At 38.3% G+C, this 25,778-nt stretch overlaps 1 protein-coding gene across 1 annotated transcript in view; it reads right to left on the bottom strand.

The window, feature by feature from the left end:
- LOC114642557 (uncharacterized) overlaps positions 1–25,778 on the bottom strand; it is a 469,497-nt gene that overhangs the window by 163,489 nt on the left and 280,230 nt on the right. The window contains exon 17 of the mRNA XM_051932215.1: positions 3,815–3,889. Within this exon, the coding sequence (XP_051788175.1) occupies positions 3,815–3,889 (75 nt within the window). The remainder of the gene's footprint in view (positions 1–3,814; positions 3,890–25,778) is intronic.

Here is a 25,778-nt window from a genome sequence, read left to right on the forward strand (position 1 = left end):
TCCCGTATTTTTTTTATCATTTTTTTTAAAGCAGCGTCTCATGCAAATCATCCCACACGCATTTTATGAAGATGCCTCTTTTCGTAGTTTTGATTGGGTAATACTTGACGTCATCGTTAGTTTGATTGGTCGTTTTAACTGTCCAGTGAGGAGGGCGGGTCTTTTAAGTACAGTCTGCAAAGTGTTGGCACTGGGATGTGGCACCCGCTGCAGTATGCGTCCCTTATTTTTTTGTATTAAAAGTGGTAACCCAACCTGGCAGGTAACAGTAATGTTTGGTCATGAAGTCGTCTAAAATCCGCCACGTGCCCTCTTTTAAGTGTGAGAAGCAGATATATATAGCCAAATTCTCGCGCTTCGTTGCGGCGAAGTACTGCTTTTAATTTTTTAAGAAAAGAAAACCTTTTTAAACGGATCGAAAATACAGTATACCAATAACAATTTGTTAAGGATCTGTTTTTTTCTGAACCTCGCTTTTCACAGCTGTCGCGCTACGGCGTGTGTTTCGTTTATTTGACAGCATGCATTGTGCTATATAAGGTTGAAGTTCAAATTTCAATAGCATTAACGTGAAGGAATATTTATGGGAGAGAGGGAGCATTCCAGAGGAGTACCCCCTAAACCAATAGGTGGTGGGACCCTTATATAGTACAAGAGATTGGCCCTTTAATTACAGACTGGTGCAAAGGGATGCAGAGATACCAATGGTCTTCAGAATGAGTTCTGGTACAAAGGTAACCAGACTTTCACAGGACATTCCTGGTAAGTAGTGATGAAGTAGCTCTGGAGATTGAGCCTGAAGGTTATACCTGGGTGAATATAAAGACAGCTCCAGAACAGGAAAACACTATGACTACAGTGAATGAAGAACAGACAGTCTGAGAGGTAAGAGGGAGAATTTAGATGCTTGAAGAAATGTGATTTTGTTCAGTGAGTAATTGGGCAAGCCAAATCATATAACAGCTACAGGCCAGACCTTAATAAGTTAGGACCGGTGAGGCTGGTAAAGTTTGTTTTCCTTGTAATCTTTTCATTTATCTTCTTCCTGTCATTGCACCTCACTGTGTACTTTTTGTGGTAAATGTTTGGCTTTTTGGAACTCTTTGTTCAGAGTTAGAGAGCCCCACTACACCCAGTATTAATCACTGTGGGTTTGTAGACGTGTAGCCTTCAAAGGACTAGCATCCTGTCAAGTATGCTTTTCAGTATAATACAAAATTTTTGTGCCATATTGAAATACAATACAAAGGCATATTGCTGTATATTTTAATTCATGTCCATTTGATTGTGCACTGAATGTGTCTTAACTAAAGGTAAAGCAAACTCATTACATTTCACTCTGTGCCTGTTTGGAGTGCATTGTATTTCTTTCCACAATCATGTGTGGCGTATGTCGAGCCACGGGTGTATCACAGAACTCTGGGCCCTATACATAAACAGTCTCTGTAGGCCTCTTCCTCTTGATCCATGTTTGTCACACATCCTCTGAATTGTTTTAAAAAAAACTTCAATCAACAACTGTACCAATCAATAATGGCTATTATGCTATTGTAGTGCCATGCTCATATCGCATTTAGTAATAATTTGTGATAGTTTGAAATCTCCTTTCTCAGGATTCTGTAGCCTACTATTACTTTCCTATGATTAAATGAGATTTTCTTAATGCTTATTGCAGTATTTATCACTCCCAAGGTTTAAGACAAGACTACCTAACCTATTTAGAAAATACTTACAATAACTGCACAATAAAAGACCACTGAATAAGACTATGAACATGGTTTATTTGCAAAAACAAGGACAAAAAGAGAGCTTTCCAAAAGTGCCAACCTATACAATATATTAAATGCAAGATACACTTATATATTAAATACTATACAAATTGTATTAAATATCCAAGCTTAAAGTGTAGTAGTTCAAAAGTATACAAGTCAAAAGGAAAAATAGTTTTAAATTAGAAAGCTAATAAAAAAATAACAAGTTGGGTGAAATTTACTAAGAACATTATAGACATGCCACCATTACCACAAGGTTTTGTAACGACAGTTTACGGCAGCTCTACCCCACACCCTCAGATTTCAATGGAAATCAACAGATTTGCAGTGATCTCAAAAAAATATTTTGAGAGGAAGAAAAATCCAGCAAAAGTCAGAAAATGTTCATGTCTGAACTACAAAGAAATGATAATTGACTGTAGAAACTGACACTTAAATTACACAAACTAAAATCATACTTCCCTTGTCTTAGCTGAACACAACTTTCTTGTTAAAGAAATGAGTCAGCAGCTGTTTTCCTTCATTTTGCTTTCTTTCTTTTCATTTTTTGAAATCCAGATTTTAGCCTTCCTGGGGAAGGACATGATGTGTTACTTTTTGAAATCAAAACAGCACTCCAGCATAATCAGTCACTTTGCTCATTTAGCATAATTGACCAATCTAATGTAGTGTTGAATTAAACTGTTTTGCACCTTTTGCAAGGGGTGAGAGTGGACTCAGAGAGCCTTTGCTATTTTTGTAAACAAAGTTTAGTAACTCACTTGATATTTCCAGACATGATATATGTGTACATATGATACCAATTACTTAGAAATAATAACAAAATATAGACAAAAATGAGGCATAGGGGTCCAGAACCTATTCAGACTTTATTGGGTAAAAGGCATGAAGGAAAGTTTTTAAAAATAATGCACCATTGTAATACCAGTAACGGCGTACTGCACGCATACATGAATAGTTTTCATACTCTTTCTCTGTACGTTTAGCATCCATTTGCTCATAGGTTGATGCTGCTTCATGAGCAGCTCTTGTTTTCTCCACTCTAGCGGCCTGCTTCTTCTCTTCTTCTGTCGGCATCTTTTCACGATCAAGTCTGATCTAATCAAGTCTGATCAAGTCTGTTTTTTGTTGCAATTACTTAATATGTTTCTCTTAATTTTTCACTTAAGCTGGCACTTAAGGGTTCAATCTGCCTCAAGAATTATTTAAGATATGAAGAGGTAGAGGAAGTGACGGCGATGGTAGGGCAGACAACGGCGCCCGTACGCATGCACCACATGGCCGCCCTGCTGCATGCTGCTGAGAGTTGATTCTACAATAAAATAAAATAAAAATAAAAAGAGTAATAAAAATCATCACCCTGAAAGTGGACAGATAGAGGCCACATAGTATATGTGTACCAAATTTCAGGTCAACAGGTCAAACGGTTTGCGACCAGCAAGTGATTTAAAATCCTGGACAGACAAACAGCCACGGTAACGTATTATATAAGAAGATATTAATTAAACAGAAAATTGGCAATGTTATGTATGAAGTGGGTTATATTTGTATTATAATTACTGAAAAGAATTACTGTAATATTGCGATGGGCTGGCGCCCTGCCTGGGGTTTGTTTCCTGCCTTGCGCCCTGTGTTGGCTGGGATTGGTTCCCTCAGACCCCCCGTGACCATGTAGTTAGGATATAGCGGGTTGGATAATGGATGGATGGATTACTGTAATATTTTGTAATTTAAATTTTTTTTGAACAGCACAACAATAACTTACTAAAACTCTAAATTTTCTTCCTTTTTAGTTGACTTATTTATGTTTATTAGACATGAATTTTAAAGCAATATTTTTATCATTTAATGTAGCTAATAATGTGTTTTCTACTATTTTGTAGCATTTCTGTTTTTATTCAAGTTTTGGCATTATAAGAAATTAAATTATAAAAAAAAAGAACTAATTAATTATTATGGGTTCCTTTAATTATTTCACTTTTTAATATGTTATAAGGATTACTAGTTACTCCAAAAATGATACAAGTAAGACAAATAGTTACCAGTAGTTGTCGGATGTGCTGCAAAGTCCCCAGCATGATTGTTCAGCTCTGAACTGGTCATTTGGTTTCCTGGAGCTAAAACAAATTAATTAATTTCAAATAGGTTTTATGACATTTTTTTATATTTCAGGTTTGGTTTACAATTATTTAATTACATTTATTTCACAGTATTTGATCTTAGACTGTTTTTAGAATCCCAAAATAACACAAAAGGATAATCCAATGTGCTAGATGTTCAAGTACAAAGGATATAAATTCAGGGTACTGCTTCAAGAATAGATATTGTAATTAGATTTAAGTGTGATGAGACTCCTTTAGGAAAACAAATCAGGATATACAGTAAGCCTATTTTTGACCATGGACAAAGGCAAAATTCACTTTTAAAGTCATCATAGTGAAAGAAGTAGCAGCTATGCAACTTGAAAATACATCAATGGAGGACTAGTGAACCACAATCAATCGTGGGGGCTATGAATGAGATTTTCTTCAGTCTCCCATTGTATATCGTTAGAATATGCCTTCAAACTACCCTTCACCAGAAAAATGTCCTCATCAAAGACAATGGCAAAGAAAAAATACTATATTTATGAGTGCAACATTAGTACAATACTGGTCAACAAACATTTTGCTACTGGGAGTCTTTCACCTTTACTTTAACAGGTTTCAGTTGCTGACTCCAAATCTATAAACCGTTTTCTTCCAGCATGTCCCGTTTTTTAGTTATGATGTTCCAGGTCTTGGACAGCTAGGGTGACTGGACAGTAAAGGCAGATAACCATTTTGATAAATACTGGCAATTATACTAGGGATGCCATTGAGATAACAGAACTCACCACATGTTACTAACAGCTGTGAGATTGTTTACCTTGTCATTATTAATTTTATTTAAAAATTATTCATTTTTAATTAGCAGAAAAAATATTTGTTACTGATTACCTGGTCTTATATGACTCTAAAGTGTAATGACACAACTCAGACATGATAGTGCAGTAGGTAAAGGTTTTACTGTTAAACATAACATTGCATTTCAGGACATTTCGTTCGTTAGATTCACCATTACTGTGAACATTTTGTCAAGGCGATGGACAGAAACGGCGATGCTTTTCAGCATTTAAGAAATAAGTTTGGGCTTGAGAAAAGTGAAGCCAAAATTGAGGAAGGTGTTTTTGTTTTTCCTGAAATCCGTGAACAGATGCTTGACGATGAGTTCAAAAGGAAACTGAAGCCCACTGAATCAAAAGCATGGAAAGCATTTGTGCGGGTTGTTCAGAATTTTCTTGGCAGTCACAGAGCAGAGAATAATGCTGAGCTTGTGGAGAACCCACTGAAAGCATATCTCCTTATGGGAGCTAGAATTGTCATGGAAGATGCATTTTTACATTCTCATCTTGACTTTTTTCCACCAAATCTAGGCGATGTCAGCGATGAGTATAGGGAAAGATTTCATCAAGATATAAAGGTGATGGAAAACTGATATCAGGGAAAATTCACTCCGAGCATGATGGGTGAGTACTGTTGGTTCTTGCAAAGAGAGACAGATGTGCAGTACAAGCGCAAAAGCGAGTGCCTCCAACATTTTTGGGCACACTGACCTCACTTTTATATTGGGGTAAATTGACAGAAATATGCTTTAACGTGTCTCTGGTATCATCTTCTGGTTTGCTTTTAGAATAAACACATCAAAACAATTTTGGTGGGACATAGTCCAAACTCCAGATATCATGTTGATATATTATATTGATATTCAAAAGTGTCAAAATGTCAATGATGTGTATTTCAAAAACCTGACGTGCTAGCTTAATTCCGATGTCATATATGAAATCAGTCTAAAAAACTTAATAAAGAGCTGCATTGAAGTTCCCAGTAGCAAACAAAAAATATTTTTGTAGACCAGTGATTAATAAAGTATCTGAAGTTCACATGATCCCATCACAGCCATATTATCTGGTAATGCTAGGAGGGATCATGTAGCAATAAAACAGCACAATTTTACCTGAGTACTGCTATGTTTCACATTAGCCTTTGCAAAATGTTTTTAATAATACTCCAATTCAAATTGAAGACATTATTGAAAGTGGTTTTATTGTCTTGTAAAATTCTGTGAATTGGTATTAGCTGTTTTTCTTTCTTTACAGTATATTATTTCATAGTGTTTCACTGGATTTGAAAGTTTATTTCTTTCTGATAATCACTTTACTACAGTATGTTCAAGTAATGTTTCTTGCTTTCTTAAACTAACAGGCGCCTAAGGTTAATGATATCTGTCAGTTGAGGATGTTAAGGTTAATAATATCTCTCCATACAAATGTCCATGTGTACTACTAAACTCTACTTAAAACATTTTAAATTACATGACTTGATCATTCAGTGAATAATGTAAACAAGAACATTAAAGATTTCAATAATGAATTCAAAAACGATAAAAGTGCTTTCACAGGTGGCATGGTAGTGCAGTAGGTAACACTAATGCTTCATAGATCAAGCACTTTGGTTTCAGTCCTGCACATTGATGTAATCTGTGTGGGATTTGCATGTGTATGTTTTCCTCCCAGTACCCTGGTTTTCCTCTCACATCCCCAAAGATGTGCTAGTTAGGTTAATAGGTGATTTCAAATTGGCCCATTTTGTGAATTTGTGAGTGAGTGGGATAAGTGCTGGACTGGTACCCTGTCAAAGGATATTAAGTGCTCTGGAGAAGGATGGGTTATCCTAAAATAGACATTACACCAAAGCTCTAATTTCTTTTTTAAAATATTCCTGTATAAATTACAGTATATTACCAAATCATGTTTGAAAAAGTCACATTCTATTTTAATTTAAAACATTTAAAGCACAAAATTGTTGCAGATTAAAAAGAGAGCTCTGCAAAGATCTAAAGTAGAGGTTTGGGTGGCACTACCTAAGTTCAGTTTTATTTCAGGGTCATGAATGTATGTATTTGGAAACTATGGACAGAATCAGAAGGCAAAGAAACAGCACCTGCTTGATTAGCTCTGGAGAGAAAACTCTTCTCATTTTGTACTTTGTTCTGTGCCATAATCATTAATAACTATAAAAATGTTCTAAAAATCTGATGCATCATTTACTTAAAATATGGAACCAAAGTAAAGAGTCAGTTTAAGGCAGAAATACCATTCTCCACTGGCCCAGTGCACAACAGTTACATAGTCCAATCTTCTTTAATTTACACAGCATTTAATTCATGGAAGTCATTAGGTATCCAATATCTGTCTAAACTGAAAATGTACCATATGCGTATCGTTTAAACAACTATGCTTCAAATATATAATTACAGTAATATACTCCATGTTCATTTTTTGAGATCAGATATTTAAATTTAAATTAGAGAAAACAACAATTTACAATCACAGGAAAGATAGCAGTGACAGTAAACAACAACTAACCAAGAACAGAACCCTACCAAAATCACCCTGTAAAAGGAGTGCCTAAATAGGTGAAAGTTACCGATGTCTGTTTAGACTGGCGAAAGAGGCTCAAGAGACACACCAAGTCCAAAAGCTGACAGATTACCCTAGGTTCTTGTCTATAAGCCGGACTCGTGTATAAGCCGGAAACCAAAAATCATACGAATTTTTAAAATAAAATCTTATCATAGATAAGCCGGACTCATGGATAAGCCGAACGTACTATAACATATAACTAATAGAAGGGAGGGAGGTCAGTGGTCTCACTCGCACCCATTTAATTTCTTTAAGGGGGGAGAGAGTGTGAGATATTGGCGTCTCTCTCACTCCCCGCATGGCGCGGTTGGAGCGGCCGGAGCGCGTTCTTTCTGCTCTGGGCGTCGGCGAGTCAACACGCGCACGTAGCGGTCATTTAAATTGTGATTTTGTTAAATTTTTGTTTTGTGAAATTTGTTAAAATGGATAATGTTTCTGGTACATGCTTCCTCAGTTGGTTTGCCCAGTTGATTTCATACAAGGGACACTATTGGCAGATGGCTGAGAAGCTAGATTGCTTACTTTTCTCTCTCTCTTGCGCTGACTATCTGTGATCCTGACGTATGGGGATTGAGCAGGGTGGCTGTTCGCACACATAGATGATACGGACGCTCGTCTAAAAATGCTGAAAGATTATCTTCACGTTGCTATCTTTTGCTTCCTGAAACGACATGCTGCACAGTGCTTCGCATACTTAAAAGCTCGAAGGGCACGTATTGATTTTTGACTGAAAAACAAGCTCTGTCTCTATCTCTCTCTCTCTCTCTCTCTCTTTGTCTGCTCCTGACGGAGGGGGTGTGAACTGCTGCCTTCAACAGCTTTGTGCCGCGGTGCTTCACATACTTAAAAGCCAAACATTGAGCACAGTTTAAACTTTTGAAAAAGAGACAAATGTTTGTTTGCAGTGTTTGAGTAACGTTCCTGTCTCTCTACAACCTCCTGTGTTTCTGCGCAAATCTGTGACCCAAGCATGACAATATAAAAATAACCATATAAACATATGGTTTCTACTTCGCGGATTTTCTTATTTCGCGGGTGGCTCTGGAACGCAACCCCCGCGATGGAGGAGGAATTACTGTATAAGCCGATATTCTATTTTTTCATTTTCACAACTTTTTTCCTTAGATAAGCCGCGGCTTATAGACAAGAACTTAGGGTAATTTAAAAAGGGAAGAATTAAAGTGGACTCCTAGCCAACCAGCTCCTTGCCTGAGGCACAGCAGTTTACCACTTCCCTGTTTTAGGCACAGATGGCCCATTGTTACGAGCTGCCAAAAGTTTCAGGAATTCCTGATTAAAAAAAGTGATTTCCAGCTAGAAGTTAATATTAGTTGTGCACAGATGATGTCCAGACAGAATACCCTCTCAGGATGGGTAAAGTCAGGATGGGGGGCAGAGGGGTCCAGGAAAAGAAATAAATGTTACAGATGAGGAAATCTAACAGAATAAGCTATATTTTAAAATCTTTGTAAAAAGGAACCTGCCCAACTTGCCTAATTTTTCTTACATATGTATACTTTAATAAATAAAAGAGAGAAGTTACAAATTAATTGGCACTATTTTACAGGTCTATCAACTAATTTCAAGGTGCTCACCCTTTGATGATCTTAGGCAATGCTGGGAAAAGAACCATTGAATTATAGTCTCAGGTAAAGAATGGAAATCCATCATTCACAACATAAACTCTTCTTCAGTCTGAGCAAAGCTTGGTTTAATTTAGGTTAAAACTGTATAATCTCCACATTTTAGTAAAATCTATCAATAACAGAAATATAAGAATGAGTGGCCTCGATAAGTTATATATTTTGGGAATGCCCCATGCTCAGACAATTTTAGGGATAAATATTTATTTATCAGATTAATACCATTATTTTAAATAACACTATATTGAATAAATTCTTTGCATTTATTGTAGTAAAGTAGATAAATGGCAAGCGCAGAAGGACAAAAATTAACAGGCAAACAGACAAAAAGACAAACAGCAGCCTTTTAGGGATAATGCAAATGAATAATCAGTTAACAAAGTGGAAATCAGAAACCAAGAAACACAAAACCAACAATGAATGTAAAAAGGTTAAAGTTGAGAGGTTATAGCAATATCTAGAAAATGTGTCTCTAACTAAATGATCATTTAAAAGTTGTTGTTTTTTTGAGGTCTATTTGTAATCCAAAAGTCTGGACCTTCTTTGAAATGTCTCACCACCTTAAAAATTAGCAAACAAAATGAAGCCATGATGAGGAAAATAAAATAATGTCAAAAATTAATAATAATAAAAAGACTATATCAATAAGGAAACAAACAGTGCAGAAAGAAAGTAAATGATTAAAAATGAGTGTGATATCCCATATATATCTTAGTTAATGTTGCTTGTGCTACAAGTTTTCTTACTAAACTGAAAGAATCCTCCCCCAGCCATAACACAATGGGAAAGTAACATCTTACTCAACATAAAACTATAAAGAAATGCACTTTCAATTCCAGTGCAAAATGTAAGAATTTGACAAGTATTCATTAATAATATTCTAAAATAAATAAACCAGAAAGGCCTTCACCTCTGCTTTTTATTCTTTTGATGTTTTAAATATATTGAATTTTGGGTTTTTTATCCACATAGAAAGAGGATGAGTGTTGAGTTCTGAATATGACTGAATGCAACTTAATTTTAAACATTTATGGACATTGATTTGTTTTCTTGACTGAACCATGTTTTACTCATTGTGATAGTGATTTATAAACTCAACAACAATTAATGAAAAAATGTATGATTTAATTTAAGGAATATTTTCCATTTTTATGGGTCTTCATGCATGTTTTTTTTTATTTAAACCAACCATAAATGCACACATGTATTCATTCTGCCAGCATAGATATGACCTCCTGTCACACCTTTATAACCTTAAAGGAAGCAACTTGGCCTCTGTGTTTGGTAGAGTAACTCTGCACTGCCAACTCCTGACCAAAATATCTTGTAACCATTTGTAAGTCCTTCTTGATTATCTCTCATTCTAAATAAAAAGTCAGAAACTATTAAAACAGATTGGATTCTGGCGGATTGTTGCATGCTTATTAGCTTTCAAAAGCAGTATTTTCTTTAGAGAAAGTTATTTCTATGGATGCCCAAAATATAGTGGCTTGTCCTTAATTACTTTCACCTGCTAAGCCCTAGACATTACCAGACTTAGTAATCATTAGACTAAGATTTAATTATATTACTGTATTTATAGTTACAAAGATATCCTTTTATTAGGCATAACCACAAATCTACAATCTAGGTGTTGTATAAAATGTTTAATACCACTAACACCTGAAGAATCTTCAGTACATTCATAACACGAGGCACTACAAAAGAAACAGCAGTCATGACATCCATTATTGGATATAGAGTAGATAATATTTTTAAACAACTAACCTTGTAAGATAAAGAACATTCTTTAATTATTTGTGCTCATCCTAATCATAGACATAAACTGAAGCATTTTAAATCGTTAGAAAGGGTAGTGCCAAGTCCATGAAAAATATCTCTAATTAGGACAGCTTTATTGTGCTAAAGTTAATGATTTAAAATCACTCATCGACACTGAGTTGACAAACTGCACTCTTGTTCAGCAACAGCCCAGCTTAGTATACTGACTGATGTGTCTATATGCCAGACCAGTTAGCATTCAGCAGTTTACTTTCCTTTCCCATAGTAAGTAGCTGTAGCATGGCAGAAATCACCTTTAAATTGTCAACAATTTATACAGCATATTCACTATAATACCGTACATTATTTGCTGAGTCTCTTATGGTTGTTTCACTCACATTAAAGTCAACACATCTTAATCAAGTCTGGTTTGCAGACTTCACTAATATATCAGTTTCTTCACATATAAGCAGAGGCAGTCGTATAGCAGGTATAGAATGGGAAATTTTCTTTCTTATAATATTTTTCAGAATATGAAGACTTGACCCACATAATTTAGTTTAATTTGTAGAATAACCTGTATATGTGAGAAGGCTCCTTATTATAACAAAATATGTTTATTGTGATAAGTTTTGCTTAATATACCACTTTAATTGTTTATATTGTTATGAGTAGTAGGTATGATATTCATTCAAAGTCTGTGAAGGGCTAGGGTTTATAAATATTTGAGAATAGTTCTCACTTTTTTAAGGTCCTTGGAGTAAGACTGAGTAGGAGAGGTAAAGGGAAACTAGACTATAGCCCCACTATAGTAGGCAAAACATAGAAGCCAAACTTGAACAACATAATTTTTATCTCTAGTCTACATAATACAAACCCCCAGTGGAGAATATCCTTTAAGACACAAAAGTCGTTTTTAATTTCAGTTGACCGTATACATTTATTAATGTTCTCCTCATTTAGCAAAACAGCTCATTAGCTATTGTCACACACGTACACATGGGAGGCAGCTAAAGGGCTTGAGTAAGGACAATTCTGAATCTGACCGGGATGTGTCAGAGTACACTGATTCTTTTTCTCGCTTTCCTGCAGACCATTCACAGGAAGTTCCACCTGGCCCTGTTGACGTCACTTCCCGGTTCCGGACCTATAGAGGAAGGCCTTGCCGGCTCCGGCCCCCTTGATGTCATGTCCAGGCTCAAGCCTATGGCTGAAAACCATTCCGATCCCGGCCCCTTTGACATCACTTCCTACCCTGACCTTTAAAGGCCTCCACCTTTTCCCTATTTCTTCAGTTCTATTTTGGACTCCAGTATGTGCACATCAGTGCTGTCATTTATTGCAATTTGCACCCAGGAAAACAATATACGGGTTGCTGCCCCAAACCTTGCTATGGCCCTTTGTGGAATTTGTGACACTATGTAATACATTAAAACTGATTCATAAAATTTGATATGAAGTAGTAAATAAACCACAATTATTAGTAATAATTAATTGTTCAGAACTTTTAACCCAGAGCTTTGCTTTGTCACATTGTTTATCATGAGTAGCTATATCACAAACCAAAGTAATAAAAGTTAAAGCCATAGATTGGGAATTAAAGACCTTTATTCACAGATAGATAGATAGATAGATAGATAGATAGATAGATAGATAGATAGATAGATAGATAGATAGATAGATAGATAGATAGATAGATAGATAGATAGATAGATAGATAGATAGATAGATAGATAGATGTTAATTTGGCTTTTTTACAGAAGCAGCAATGCCCTTCATTTGTAGTGTATATTTAATTTATTCTGTGATTTTTTGCCCAAAATTATTTATTCTTTCCAAATTCACTAAAATGGTGATCTGCTTTCACAGAGGAAAAATACTCTTATGCTACATATAAAGCAATATTAATATTCTGTTTTACTTCAACTGCAGCTATAAGAATACCTTTTAGCTATTTCAAGAGTTTAATAGCTTAGCACACAAAGTGTAGGTGGAGTATCAAGAGTTGATCCTGGATGTTTTACTGTTTGCTATAGCTGTGTAACAAAAACAAATGCACATAATAATAAAGATAAATTACAGAAAATACCAGATATCGAGTAACAATAAAAACTGTAATTTAAGGTTATTAATTTGTGTGGAGTCCATGTCTGAACTATGATTTTATACCAGCATTCTGACATCAAGGCATCAACATTTACTATTATATCACCCCCATTTTTAAGAAGAAAAACTAGTTAGAAAATGTACACATGGTATACAGTAAATTCAAGTATGTTCGAGGACTGTGCAAGCACTGTAGCCCAGACTAAGGTCAGAAGGTAGATTCTAGATCCTTCTCAATCCATTTCAGGTTTGGGGGGACCAGAGGCAATCCCAGCAGAACTGGGCAAAAGGCTGAAAATAGGCCTTGGTAGGACTCTAGTCTTTCATAGGGTCCACTCTTACTCAAACACACACATAAACATACACACACACATACACACACACACAAAACCCAAAACCATATACAGTGAGAATTTGAAAGTGCTAATTGACATAATGTAAATAAATTAAAATGTTTGTAATTATTTCCTTCAGTGGCTGAGCATGTCTGACTGCAGTAATTGTCATGAAAGGGAACTTACAAAGCTATTCAGCTTTGACAAATGTTAGGGAATAAGAGAAGTAAAAGGCAAAAATTATTGCAGCGAGTGACCATTATAGATATCACGTGAATGTGGCATTCTAATGTTAAATTATAGAGTGACCACATTTTCAAAATTCCAAACTAAGACATTTGTGTAGCATATATACAGCAACAGTGTGTGAAAACCTTGTGAAGACTTACAGAAAACGTTTGACTTCTGTCATTGCCAACAAAGGGTATATAACAAAGTATTGAGATGAACTTTTGTTATTGACCAAATACTTATTTTCCACCATAATTTGCAAATAAATTCTTTAAAAATCAGACAATGTGATTTTCTGGATTTTTTTTCTCATTTTGTCTCTCATAGTTGAGGTATACCTATGATGAAAATTACAGGCCTCTCTCATCTTTTTAAGTGGGAGAACTTGCACAATTGGTGGCTGACTAAATACTTTTTTGCCCCACTGTACCCACTCATAAAGCCTATCCTCATAATGGCTGCTTTATGTCACCATCAAAAGAGAGGGATCATAGCACACGTTTTACTGGTGTTTTATTAATTTGTATTAGAGATCTGTTCGCCATCAGTAGAGGCTTTTGGAGGTGAAAAAGATGAAAATATACAATTTTGTGTAACAGCTGTCAAGGTAAAATTGAAACAGTAAAGTAATTTGTAGTTTAAGTCACACAGAATGTTTCTCTGTTTTAAGATAGGTGAGTTTGCACATTTTCCTATGCTTTTCAATGGGAGATTTTGAAATTAAAAAACTTTGTACAATGTAATTTGTTCAAGATATCTCAATGAACATTGAATTATGTCGACACATTTCCTTAAAAAAATAAGTGTACCACATTTCAATAAAACTGGTACACTGCAGGACAAGTTGTTTCATTTTGGAATAACGGACAGAAAGGCAAACATGGTCTATCGCAACAGGTGCAATATGCGTTATGTAAGAGTGTGCCTGAAACAGATCTATGCATCATGAATAAAACTAGAATATTTAAACTGAAAACAACATAAACAAATACTCACAATAAATTGTATTTCCATCTTCACCAGGGGAAGCTTTAAAATAAAACCACAAATAGAATACTTACAATTTGATAAGAAAATAATATAAATAAAAATAAAGAGAAAAGAACTCCCTGATGCACATTTTTATTACATTTATTTATTTTCTAATCCCACTTAATCCAATTCAAGATTGGATTTGAGCCAAAGACTATTTCAAAAAGCATAAGACAGGTTTCTGGTCTCCTCTCAGTGTACTGCTGTCACACTTTGTAATGCTTCTTCCCATGAAAAAGTGAAAACAGAGATATTGGGAGACTTTGGAGTCAGCAATAACAGAATTCAATCTATTTCTTATTGGATTTCTTAGCATGTAATTATGCTATTGTGGAATGTGAAGGACAAGGAGAACAGCTAGTTAGCCTAGGTCATCAGAATTGTAACTTTGTCTGTTATGACTGACCATGGACCCCCAGAATCCTTTTTCTTTGGCAGTGATGCTGACTTTTTGGATTTCTCAATTATAATGTGAATGAACTTTAATTGTGGTTTATTTTTATGTATATGGCTGAAATTACTGTTTTATTGTCTGTTCAATGTAATTTGTGTGCTTATAATATATATGTAATGTGTTCCATTATAGTAGTAAATATATCCGGTGTTCTGAAACTATACTCAGTAAAGTACAAAATAAATTGTACAAAAAAAGGTTTGAAATGAACTGACAGTCCATCCGTCACAGGGCATGCTTATTTATACTGTGTTCCTTTAGGGAGGCTTTGCTGCAATGGTAAAATGACATACGAATAAACAGGAAATGTGTGGAAAATCATTTTTGCTGCATGGATGCTGGGTCATGTGGAAAAGCGTTAGAGCTATTACTGCCCACAAAGGCAGCCCTCAACACATTTTTTGCTCACTTTGAATCTAGCAACCCTACTACTCATGGAAAGATTATAACCACAGAGGATGCCAAGTCTCCCCACTTCAGACTGAGCATGTATGATGTACAGTGCACGCTGCAGAGGGTCAATCCACGTAAAGTTGCTGGACCAGACGGAGTTTCAGGATGGGTGCTTAGAAACTGTGCTGAGCAGCTTGCTGAGGCATTTACAAATATCTTTAATTTCTCTTTGAAGTTGGAAATGGTCACTGCATGTCTTAAGGCAGCCATTATTGTGGCAGTGCCAAAGAAAACCAATATTAGTAACATGAATGACTATTATCAAAGCACTCTGACATGCTGCTGGATAACTCTTGGTGGAGTTTGGATGCCCAACAAGTTGTTTTCACAAGACCACGTTCTGCAGGAAAGTTTCGTGATAAGCAAGCTAATTTCTAAGAAGCTGAAACCTCATTCAGAAGGAGAATTTGTGAAGGAGTGCCTTGTTACTACTGCATAGGTACTAGCACAAAGTAAAATTGTTCCAAAATGTCAGTTTTTCTTGAACCATAGCAGAGTGACTTGAAAACTCACTGAAGAACACTGCAAGAAATGTTCACATTTTATCTCTGGCCTGCGATGAAACAACAGACATAACAAATACTGCCCAATTAGCCATTTTTGTGCAAGGGATTAGTGCTGAGTTTGATACGAGGGAGGAATTGCTGTCTTTGCAAGCCATGAATGGCACTACTAAAGATGAGGATTTGTTTGAACAATTTGTTTTAGCTATTAGCAAATTTGAACTACCATTGGAAAAATTAAATGGCCTTGCCACAGATGGAACCCCTGCCATGGCTGGCCTGCAAAAGAGACTGACAGCATTAGTTAAAAAATAAATCAGTTGTCTCAGTCTCAATCCAAGTGATTTAGTCATATGCCACTGTATCATCTGTACGAATGGTTTTCAAGGAAAACCCTAGGCAGGATTTATGACGGTACAATGTCTCAACATGTCACACCGATGTTGCAGCGATTTTCGTCGGAGAAGATGGCGAACCGCCTGCCGAAAGGGACATTTGCATCTATCCCATAGGCAACTCCTGTAAACAGATTTCTACGCTCAATATGAATTGCGATCATATGGTTTACCCACTTTTATTTCCTTACGGAGACATTGGCTGGCACAAAGATTTACAACATGTTCCTGATAAAAGAACTGCCAAGTGAATAAGGCTTACTCAATGCCAATTTTACACGTACAGATTAGCAATGAGGAATACATTTAGTATTTTGCACTCCAGTGGCAAACTATTCCAACAGTACGTCGTAGATGTGTATGTTAAAACAAAGGGCGTCTCAACTATCTCAGATTACATCAACAACATCTGCGTGTGGAACAATACAAAAGACTATGAAATGCACTGCAAGCAAACGCTGAAAATAACAAAGTACATGTTGGCAAAATTATCATATTACCGTCCACATTTCCAGGAAGTCCAAGATACATGCAACAAAACTATCAGGATGCCGTGGCCATAGTATGTAAATTCGGAAAATCTGATTTCTTTATCACTTTCACATGTAATCCTGCTTGGCCGGAAATTCTACATGCACTGTTGGATACCCAAAGACCAGAGCACAGACCTGGTACCAGTCTTCAGCCACGGTCAGTTGTACGTGGCTTTTTCTAGGGTTAGATCTTTCGACTCATTATCTGTCTTCTCCACCAAAACACCTATGCACAATTGCGTCTTTCAAGAAGTATTTATTTCTTCTTGATTTCTGAATTCCTTTCTCACTGTTTTCCATTCCTATTCTTACACCGCCGTATGCTACAGCGGGCGTCGGCTAGTACATGAAGAAAGCCTGTGTGCACATTCCTTGAAGCTCAACAGTGTAATTGCAACTGTCGTTTCCATCATAAATTTCACTAAAAGCAGAGGTCTAAACAGTTCAGTTCAAGGAGCTACATAGTGAGTTTGAGTTGTAGTATGGCGATCAAGTCTCTAATTGTGAGATGCAATGGCTGAGTCGTGCAGATATGCTCACATAGTTCTATAAACTGAGGGAAGAAGTAAAAGAGTTCATGGAGAAAGCCTACCATGGAACTCAATGATAGAAAGTGGCAATGTGATTTGGCCTTCATGGTGGACATTACAAAGTACCTCTCAGAGCTGAGCGTCAAGGTCCCAAACAGCTCCTCAGCTCTCTGTTTTAAAATATAAAATCATTTGAAGCAAAATTAAAGCTGTGGCAAGTGCAACTGTAAAAGGGTAACTCTGTGCATTTCCCTACTCTGCAAGAACAAAAGCCTTCTGTGACATCTGAATATGCTGGTGAGTGTGCCAAAATCCTTCAGGCATTTGGTGAGAGGTTTCAGAACATTAAAAATAAGCAAAAGCAACTGAACATATTTGCTAAGCCATTTAATGTGGAACCAGCTGATGTACCTGACAACATGCAACATGAAATCATTGAGCTGCAAAGCAATGACAAGCTCTAAGCTTAGTACAACAACCTCCCTCTACTGGAGTTATATAAACTGTATATATGTCCTGAGGATTTTTCCATTCTGAAGAGATGCTCTGAAATTTGCATCTCTGTTTGGGACACCTTCTCCTGTGAGCAGTTCTTTTCAAAACTGACTCTTGCAAAGACTTCCGCTCAAGACCGCCTGACCAAAACTTAGAAAAACAGCTACAAGTAGCATCATCATCACTACCATCTGACATCAATCACCTCACCAAAGAGAAGCAGTTCCAGCTATGTCTTTTGTGTGACATGTGTTCAGCAAATTATTATGACCCTTGAAGGATGTTATAAAAAAATGAAATGGCCCTTCATAGGAAAAATGTTCCCCACCTCTGCTCTAATTTATTTTTTACATAAGATTGAAAAAGTCTTAGCATGAATAATTCTATGAGATTAATCTTCATCGAAAACTTACTGTTTGATATGACAACTTACTTGGATTCTTGCTTTGTTGACCTGTGAAAAAGAGCAAATCAAAAAAAAATAAGTCAGGAATAAATAATATAACTAAAAGACACAGCATATAAATTACTATTATTATTATGATAAATGGGTGGCACGGTGGCGCAGTGGGTGGCACAGTGGGTAGCACTGCTGCCTCGCAGTTGGGAGACCTGGGGACCCGGATTCGTTTCCCGGGTCCTCCCTGCGTGAAGTCTGCATGTTCTCCCCGTGTCTGCGTGGGTTTCCTCCGGGCGCTCCGGTTTCCTCCCACAGTCCAAAGACATGCAGGTTAGGTGGATTGGTGATTCTAAATTGGCCCTAGTGTGTGCTTGGTGTGTGGGTGTGTTTGTGTGTGTCCTGCGGTGGGTTGGTTCCTGCCTTGTGCCCTGTGTTGGCTGGGATTGGCTCCAGCAGACCCCCGTGACCCTGTGTTCGGATTCAGCGGGTTGGAAAATGGATGGATGGATTATGATAAATTGTGGAGGCAATGTGGCATTGTGAGTGGAGTGTTGGGCATTAACCACAAAGATGAATGTTCAGTCCCTGCTTTTTATTCACTGTGAGAACTTGAGCACATCGCCTAGCTTGTCTGAACAGAAATTGTGAAAAATAAAAAGTAAAACAAACAATTGTAATATATCCTGATACTGTTAGTTACTTTGGGTAAAGACATTAGCCAAACATACAGTAATATTTGTATATATTAACACTGCAAAAATACTGTTCTGGATGTGCACCATAATCTATTTTAGTAAATCCTTCAGTAGATTTCAAAATATTTATATAGGTTAATTGACACTTTTTTATTGTAAAGGGAAATTTTACCTATATTAAAAATATTAATATTTTTTCCTTAGTTTCCTTTTTCATTTATTTAATTGTATTATTTTACATTAGCATTAAATGTAGTGCTGTAAATACTGTAATAATAATATAGTTGATTTTCAATTTAAAACATCACGTCTTTGTGAGAATTATTAATAAAACTACATACATTACATGAACTTTTCCTACATAATAGACAATGATTTGTACATATAGAATATAATTTCTAATACGACCATAAATAAAATTATAATTTTGTGCAAGCTGCAGCCTTCATCATTAAACATATTAATCAATGTATTTCTGAACTTTCTTTAGTACAGAGTCACAGGCCTTTAAACCAGAAACTGTACCAGAAGCCTATGGTACAAGGTAGGAAGCCACTGAACATTACAAGCACAACAGATCAATTTGTAGCCAAGAAAATAATGTAAAATTTGAACCTTTGAGATATGGGAAGATATCAGAGGTTGTGGAGAAATGTCTTACACATGCATGGAGAATATGTACAGATGGACAGTGATCAGTCAAGAAGTAAAATTCAGGACCTGGAGCTGTAATGCATCTTCACTAACCGTTATGAAACCTACATTCCCATAATCATTTCTTGTTATAACTGTAATTCAGTACAACAAAGGTCAGTTTATTTGAATGGGTTAGAGCATATTTAAGTCTGTATCAGCTAATTTAAATGCATATATTGTTTTTAATTATATTGATGCTAAATTATTTGTATATGGTACTGATGTTGTTGACATACAAGGAGTCTCAAGGTATCTAAATAGAGGCCACAACTTTCAATAAGAATTCTTTGTTTATATCGTAAACATTATGCCAGCAGTTTTTTCTTCTAAAGTGGTACAATTCAACACATTTTTTTTCTTATACAGTATATTTTATTGATTTTTTAATTCATTTAAATTAATAAATGATTCATCAATAAGGTATACAGGGCCTTATGATCTCTACAATGCGGAGAAAACTAATGGAGTCATGGAATGGACAAGTAAAAATGTATTTCAGACAAAGACGAAAATGCTTGAGATTTGAAAATTTGGGAGAAATTATTACAACATTTTTTAACATTTACTTTTTTAATATAGTCTAGATAATGTTCATGTTTGTTTTTCTTTTAGCAAACATTATTCTTCACAGAATGCCTGTCAGGCTTTCTGTTTGCATGTATTGTGTACATCATGGTGTGCAGAGCATCCGGCACTTGCATACAGTATTAGTAAAGGTATGTGTGTTAACTACAAGGGACTAGTGGGGGGAAATGTCAAAAAGACTAACATCAGGTATCCCAACAATTTCCAAAAAACTAAAACCAGAACGTTAGCTGAAAATTCTAGATATAGCAATACCCTAGGCATTTTAATGAATCTGGGCAACAACATTTCTGTACTGTATCTACATTGTGCCTCAAAGAAGGGTCTTTTTTCTTCTAAGGAGCTCACTGCTTATTAGAAGGGTGAAAAGCAGCACTTGCAATACAGCTCATTTGGACTGTGAGAGGAGCTTCAGACAATTCAAGATAATCCTCACAGACAGGAGAAAGTTGTTCAGTGAGCTAAAGGGAAGGTGTCTCACAATAATGCAATAAAATAGGATTATGTGTCAATATGGGCTTTAAAGTTATATTTATTTTCAGTAATGCCCTGAACTTTAAGTAATTTATTCATTAACTTAGCCCCAAACTGCTTACTGTTACTGAATATGTACAATATATGTGTAATTTCTGTAGTTGTGTAATTTCTGTAGTTGTGCAATTTCCATAAAAAGACTGCCATTTTAACAGAAAACAATTTCTTTTCTATTTCTTTCTTTTTACACACACAGCAAAAATGTTTAAAAATAAATCAGAAAACCAAAAAACAGGAAAAAAACAAAACTTATATCATAAGAGCTGGGAAATCAATGCTACAATAGTCAAATAGATTATATACTCCATCCATTCAATGAATTCTTCAATGACTCATGAAGGAAAAATATTTTATATAGTCATGTCAGCAACTCCAGCAAATGTTCATTTCAATACAGACCTGGGGCCTCATGTATAAACGATGCATACGCACAAAAATGTTACGTACGCCTGTTTTCACACTCATATTGCGATGTATAAAAACTAAACTTGGCCTAAACCCATGCACATATTCATGTCAGCTAACTCCGCTCGGTTTTGCAAACTGGCGGCACCCAGCGTTAAAGCAGTGCTTTTGTTCCTGTGTGGTTTACCTTTCTTTTTTAGATCCACATCCCTGACGTGCCTTTATCATATACACTGAAATTAAGCGCATATTGTTTATTGGTTTAAGGTATCCGATTGTAATTAACCTGTAACAATATAATGGTCCACAGAATGGCCAAACTATTCCAAATACCATAGCTGCTTTAGCGTTGTTACTCTCTCTGCACTTCCTCTTCTTCTTCTTCTTTCAGTGGCTCCCATAAGAGGTTGCCACAGCAGATCATCTTTTTCCATATTACTCTCACTGCACCACTCGGAGTACTTATATCACTGTATCTGAGTGTAGAATCACGGCTCTACACCAGCTGATTTGAAAGAGAATTATTGGTATACAGTATCAAAAACACGCTGCCTCAACCATGCTGTCAATTTCAACTGTTTCTATACAGCAAACGCTTCAGAGCCTTTCCTGCACAGACCTCGCGGTTCAGAAACAGTTACATCCCATCCGTCCATCCATCCATCCTCTTCCTCTTATCCGAGGTCGGGTCGCGGGGGCAGCAGCTTGAGCAGAGATGCCCAGACTTCCCTCTCCCCGGCCACTTCTTCTAGCTCTTCTGGGAGAATCCCGAGGCATTCCCAGGAGACATAGTCCCTCCAGCGTGTCCTGGGTCTTCCCCGGGGCCTCCTCCCAGTTGGACATGCCCGGAACACCTCACCAGGGAGGCATCCAGAAGGCATCCTGATCAGATGCCCGAGCCACCTAATCTGACACCTCTCGATGCGGACGAGCAGCGGCTCTACTCTGAGCCCCACCCGGATGACTGAGCTTCTCACCTTATCTTTAAGGGAAAGCCCAGACACCCTGCGGATGAAACTCATTTCAGCCGCTTGTATTCGAGATCTCGTTCTTTTGGTCACTACCCATAGCTCATGGCCATAGGTGAGGGTAGGAACATAGATCGATTGGAGCACCTCCCACAGGATTTCCCGAGGGACACAGTCGAATGCCTTTTCCAAGTCCACAAAACATGTAGACTGGTTAGGCGAACTCCCATGTACCCTCCAGGGCTCTGCTAAGGGTGTAGAGCTGGTCCACTTTTCCGCGACCAGGATGAAAACCACACTGTTCCTCTTGAATCCGAGGTTTGACTATCCGACGGACCCTCCTCTCCAGAACCCTCGAATAGACTTTTCCAGGGAGGCTGAGGAATGTGATCCCTCTGTAGTTGGAACACACCCGGTCTGCCAATCCAGAGGGACTGTCCCCAATGTCCATGCGATGTTGCAGAGATGTGTCAACCAAGACAGTCCTACAACATCCAGAGCCTTGAGTAACTCCGGGCGTATCTCATCCACCTCCGGGGCCCTGCCACCAAGGAGTTTTTTGACCACCTTGGTGACCTCAATCCCAGAGATGGGGGAGCCCACCTCTGAGTCCCCAGGCTCTGCTTCCTCATTGGAAGGCATGGTAGTGGGATTGAGGATGTCTTCGAAGTACTCCCCCCACCGACCCACAACGTTCCAAGTCGAGATCAGCAGCGCACCATCCCCACCATATACAGTGTTGACACTGCACTGCTTCCCCCTCCTGAGACGCCAGACAGTGGACCAGAATCTCCTCGAAGCCGTCCGAAAGTCGTTCTCCATGGCCTCCCCAAACTGAGTTTTTGCCTCAGCAACCACTGAAGCCACATTCCACTTGGCCTGCCGGTACCTATTAGCTGCCTCCAGACTGCCACAGAACAAAAGGGTCCGGTAGGACTTCTTCATCTGCTTGACAGCATCCCTCACTGCCGGTGTCCACCAACAGGTTCAGGGATTGCTGCCACGAAAGGCACCGACCACTTTACGACCACAGCTCCAGTCAGCCACTTCAACAATAGAGGCACGGAACATGGCCTATTCGGACTCAATGTCCCCCACCTCCCTCGGGACGTGGTTGAAGTTCTGCCAGAGGTGGGAGTTGAAGCTACTTCTGACAGGGGACTCTGCCAGGCATTCCCAGCAGACCCTCACAACACATTTGGGCCTACCAGGCCTGACCGGCATCCTCCCCCACCATCGAAGCCAACTCACCACCAGGTGGTGATCAGTTGACAGCTCCGCCCCTCTCTTTACCCGAGTGTCCAAGGCATGTGGCCGCAAGTCCGACAACACGACCACAAAGTCGATTATCGAACTGAGGCCTAGGGTGTCTTGGTGCCAAGTGCACATATGAACACCCCTATGCTTGAACATGGTGTTCGTTATGGACAATCCGTGACGAGCACAGAAGTCCAATAACAAAACACCACTCGAGTTCAGATCGGGGGGGCCATTCCTCCCAATCACACCCTTCCAGGTCTTACTGTCATTGCCCACGTGAGCATTGAAGTCTCCCAGCAGGACGAGGGAGTCCCAAGAAGGTATGCCTTCTAGCATGCCCTCCAGGGATACCAAAAAGGGTGGGTACTCCAAAGTGCTGTTCGGTGCATACACACAAACAACAGTTAGGACCCGTCCCCCACCCGAAGGCGGAGGGAGGCTACCCTCTCGTCCACCAGGGCAAACCCCAATGTACAGGCTCCAAGTCAGGGGGCAATAAGTATGCCCACACCCGCTCGGCCAGAATGGTAGGGAGTCTAGCCCCTCTCAAGGAGATTGGTTCCAGAGTCCAAGCTGTGCGTCGAGGTGAGCCCGACTATATCTAGCCGGAACCTCTCGACCTCGCGCACTAGCTCAGGCTCCTTCTCCTTCAGAGAGGTGACATTCCACGTCCCAAGAGCCAGCTTCTGTAGCCAAGGATCGGACCGCCAAGGTCCCCGCCTTCGGCCACCACCCAACTCATACTGCACCCCTCCTCCTTGGCCCCTCCAATAGGTGGTGAGCCCATGGGAAGGGGGACCCATGCTTCCTCTTCGGGCTGTGTCCGGCCGAGCCCCATGGGTGCAAGCCCGGCCACCAGGCGCTTGCCATCGAGCCCCACCTCCAGGCCTGGCTCCAGAGGGGGGCCCCGGTGACCCGCATCCGGGCGAGGGAGAACGCAGTCCAAATTTTTTATTCATCATAGAAGGTCTGCTGAACCGCACTTTGTCTCATCCCTCACCCAAGACCAATTTGCCTTGGGTGGCCCTACCAGGGGCATAAAGCCCTGGACAACAGAGCTCCTAGGGTCATTGGGACATGCAAACCCCTCCACCACGATAAGGTGGCGGTTCGAGGAGGTTTCATCCCAAGAACTATAAACGCAATCAATCAGTCCATCAAGTGCTCCTTGTAGAATTGTTTGTACTTATTAGTACAATCACCTCACTGTAAACTTGCGATACAGTTAAAATATTGCACAACCTGAGCCACTTTATAAAGCGTGTACTCTTTTTTTTGTTCTTTATTTCACCTTATACAATTTCTTGTATTAGGAATTTGTTAGTTTTCGCATACCCCTTGGGGTCAGAGCGCAGAGTCAGCCATTGTACAGCGCCCCTGGAGCAATTACAGGTTAAGGGTCTTGCTCAAGGGCCCAGCAGAGTAGGATCTCTTTTGGCAGTGACGGGGATTCGAACCGGCAACCTTCTGGATACCAGCACAGATCCTTAGTCTCAGAGCCACCACTCCGCCCCTAAATACTTACAGATATATTTACATTTTTAAGATGAAATGCAGCAAAATATGTTTATTACATTATACAGATAAAATGTTAACATCATTGAAATAGTCTATATTGTTAATAATTAAACATGTGAGGCCATGGTGTTGCAGCTCTAGCAACGAGCTGGTGCCCCGTTCAGGGATTGTTTCTGCCTCGCGCTGTATTCTTGCTGGGGCTGGCGCGACACTGGAAGAATATATGGATAGAATAATTAAACATGTACTACGAAGATATTTCAATACAGACAGCTTAACATCTATTACAGAGTTGATTGTGTAGTGATTGGGTACTTGGAGAAAGAAAAGGAAGGACAGGTATTGGGGATTAGTACATTTGAAAGAGACAATACTGCTGCAATAAATTATTTAATCGAAGGTTGTACACGGAGCAGCAAGCATCTTGCATGAGGCAGGAACAATCTCTGGATGGGGGGCCAGCTTGTCACTATCACTGTGCCACTGTGTTCCCATGTTTACTAACATGCTTTAACTCCTACATCATGAAAATGATATCAAGTATACATCTCAGTATATAAATTATTACGAGAGCTGTAATATCACGAATGTAATGGATTCTGTGTCCTGTCGGAGGAAGAGAAAGCCCATTTAAAAAGCACGTAGTGATTCACGCACATAGAGCACATACAACACATACAATACAAAGAATTTAATGTGCTACTTTAATTACGATGGTATTTGAGAAACTAGTAAATTAAACGATTTTAAGATGAAGTTTATGATGTTCTACTTTAATGACAAAATAAACTACATGATTAAAGTGGAAATTTTGAGATTAAAGTTGACATTTTGAGCTTTTTTCTCACTGTGTCCCTATTTTTTTTTTTCTTTTCTCTGTGCCCTAATAAGCTTTCATATGATACTGAGATGGTGGGCTACAACTCGCCTTTTCACAGTGAAATTAATATCTGACAACTTCTTTTTTATTT

The sequence above is a fragment of the Erpetoichthys calabaricus genome, chromosome 9, assembly GCF_900747795.2.
Source record: "Erpetoichthys calabaricus chromosome 9, fErpCal1.3, whole genome shotgun sequence".
NCBI classification, from domain to species: Eukaryota; Metazoa; Chordata; class Cladistia; order Polypteriformes; family Polypteridae; genus Erpetoichthys; species Erpetoichthys calabaricus.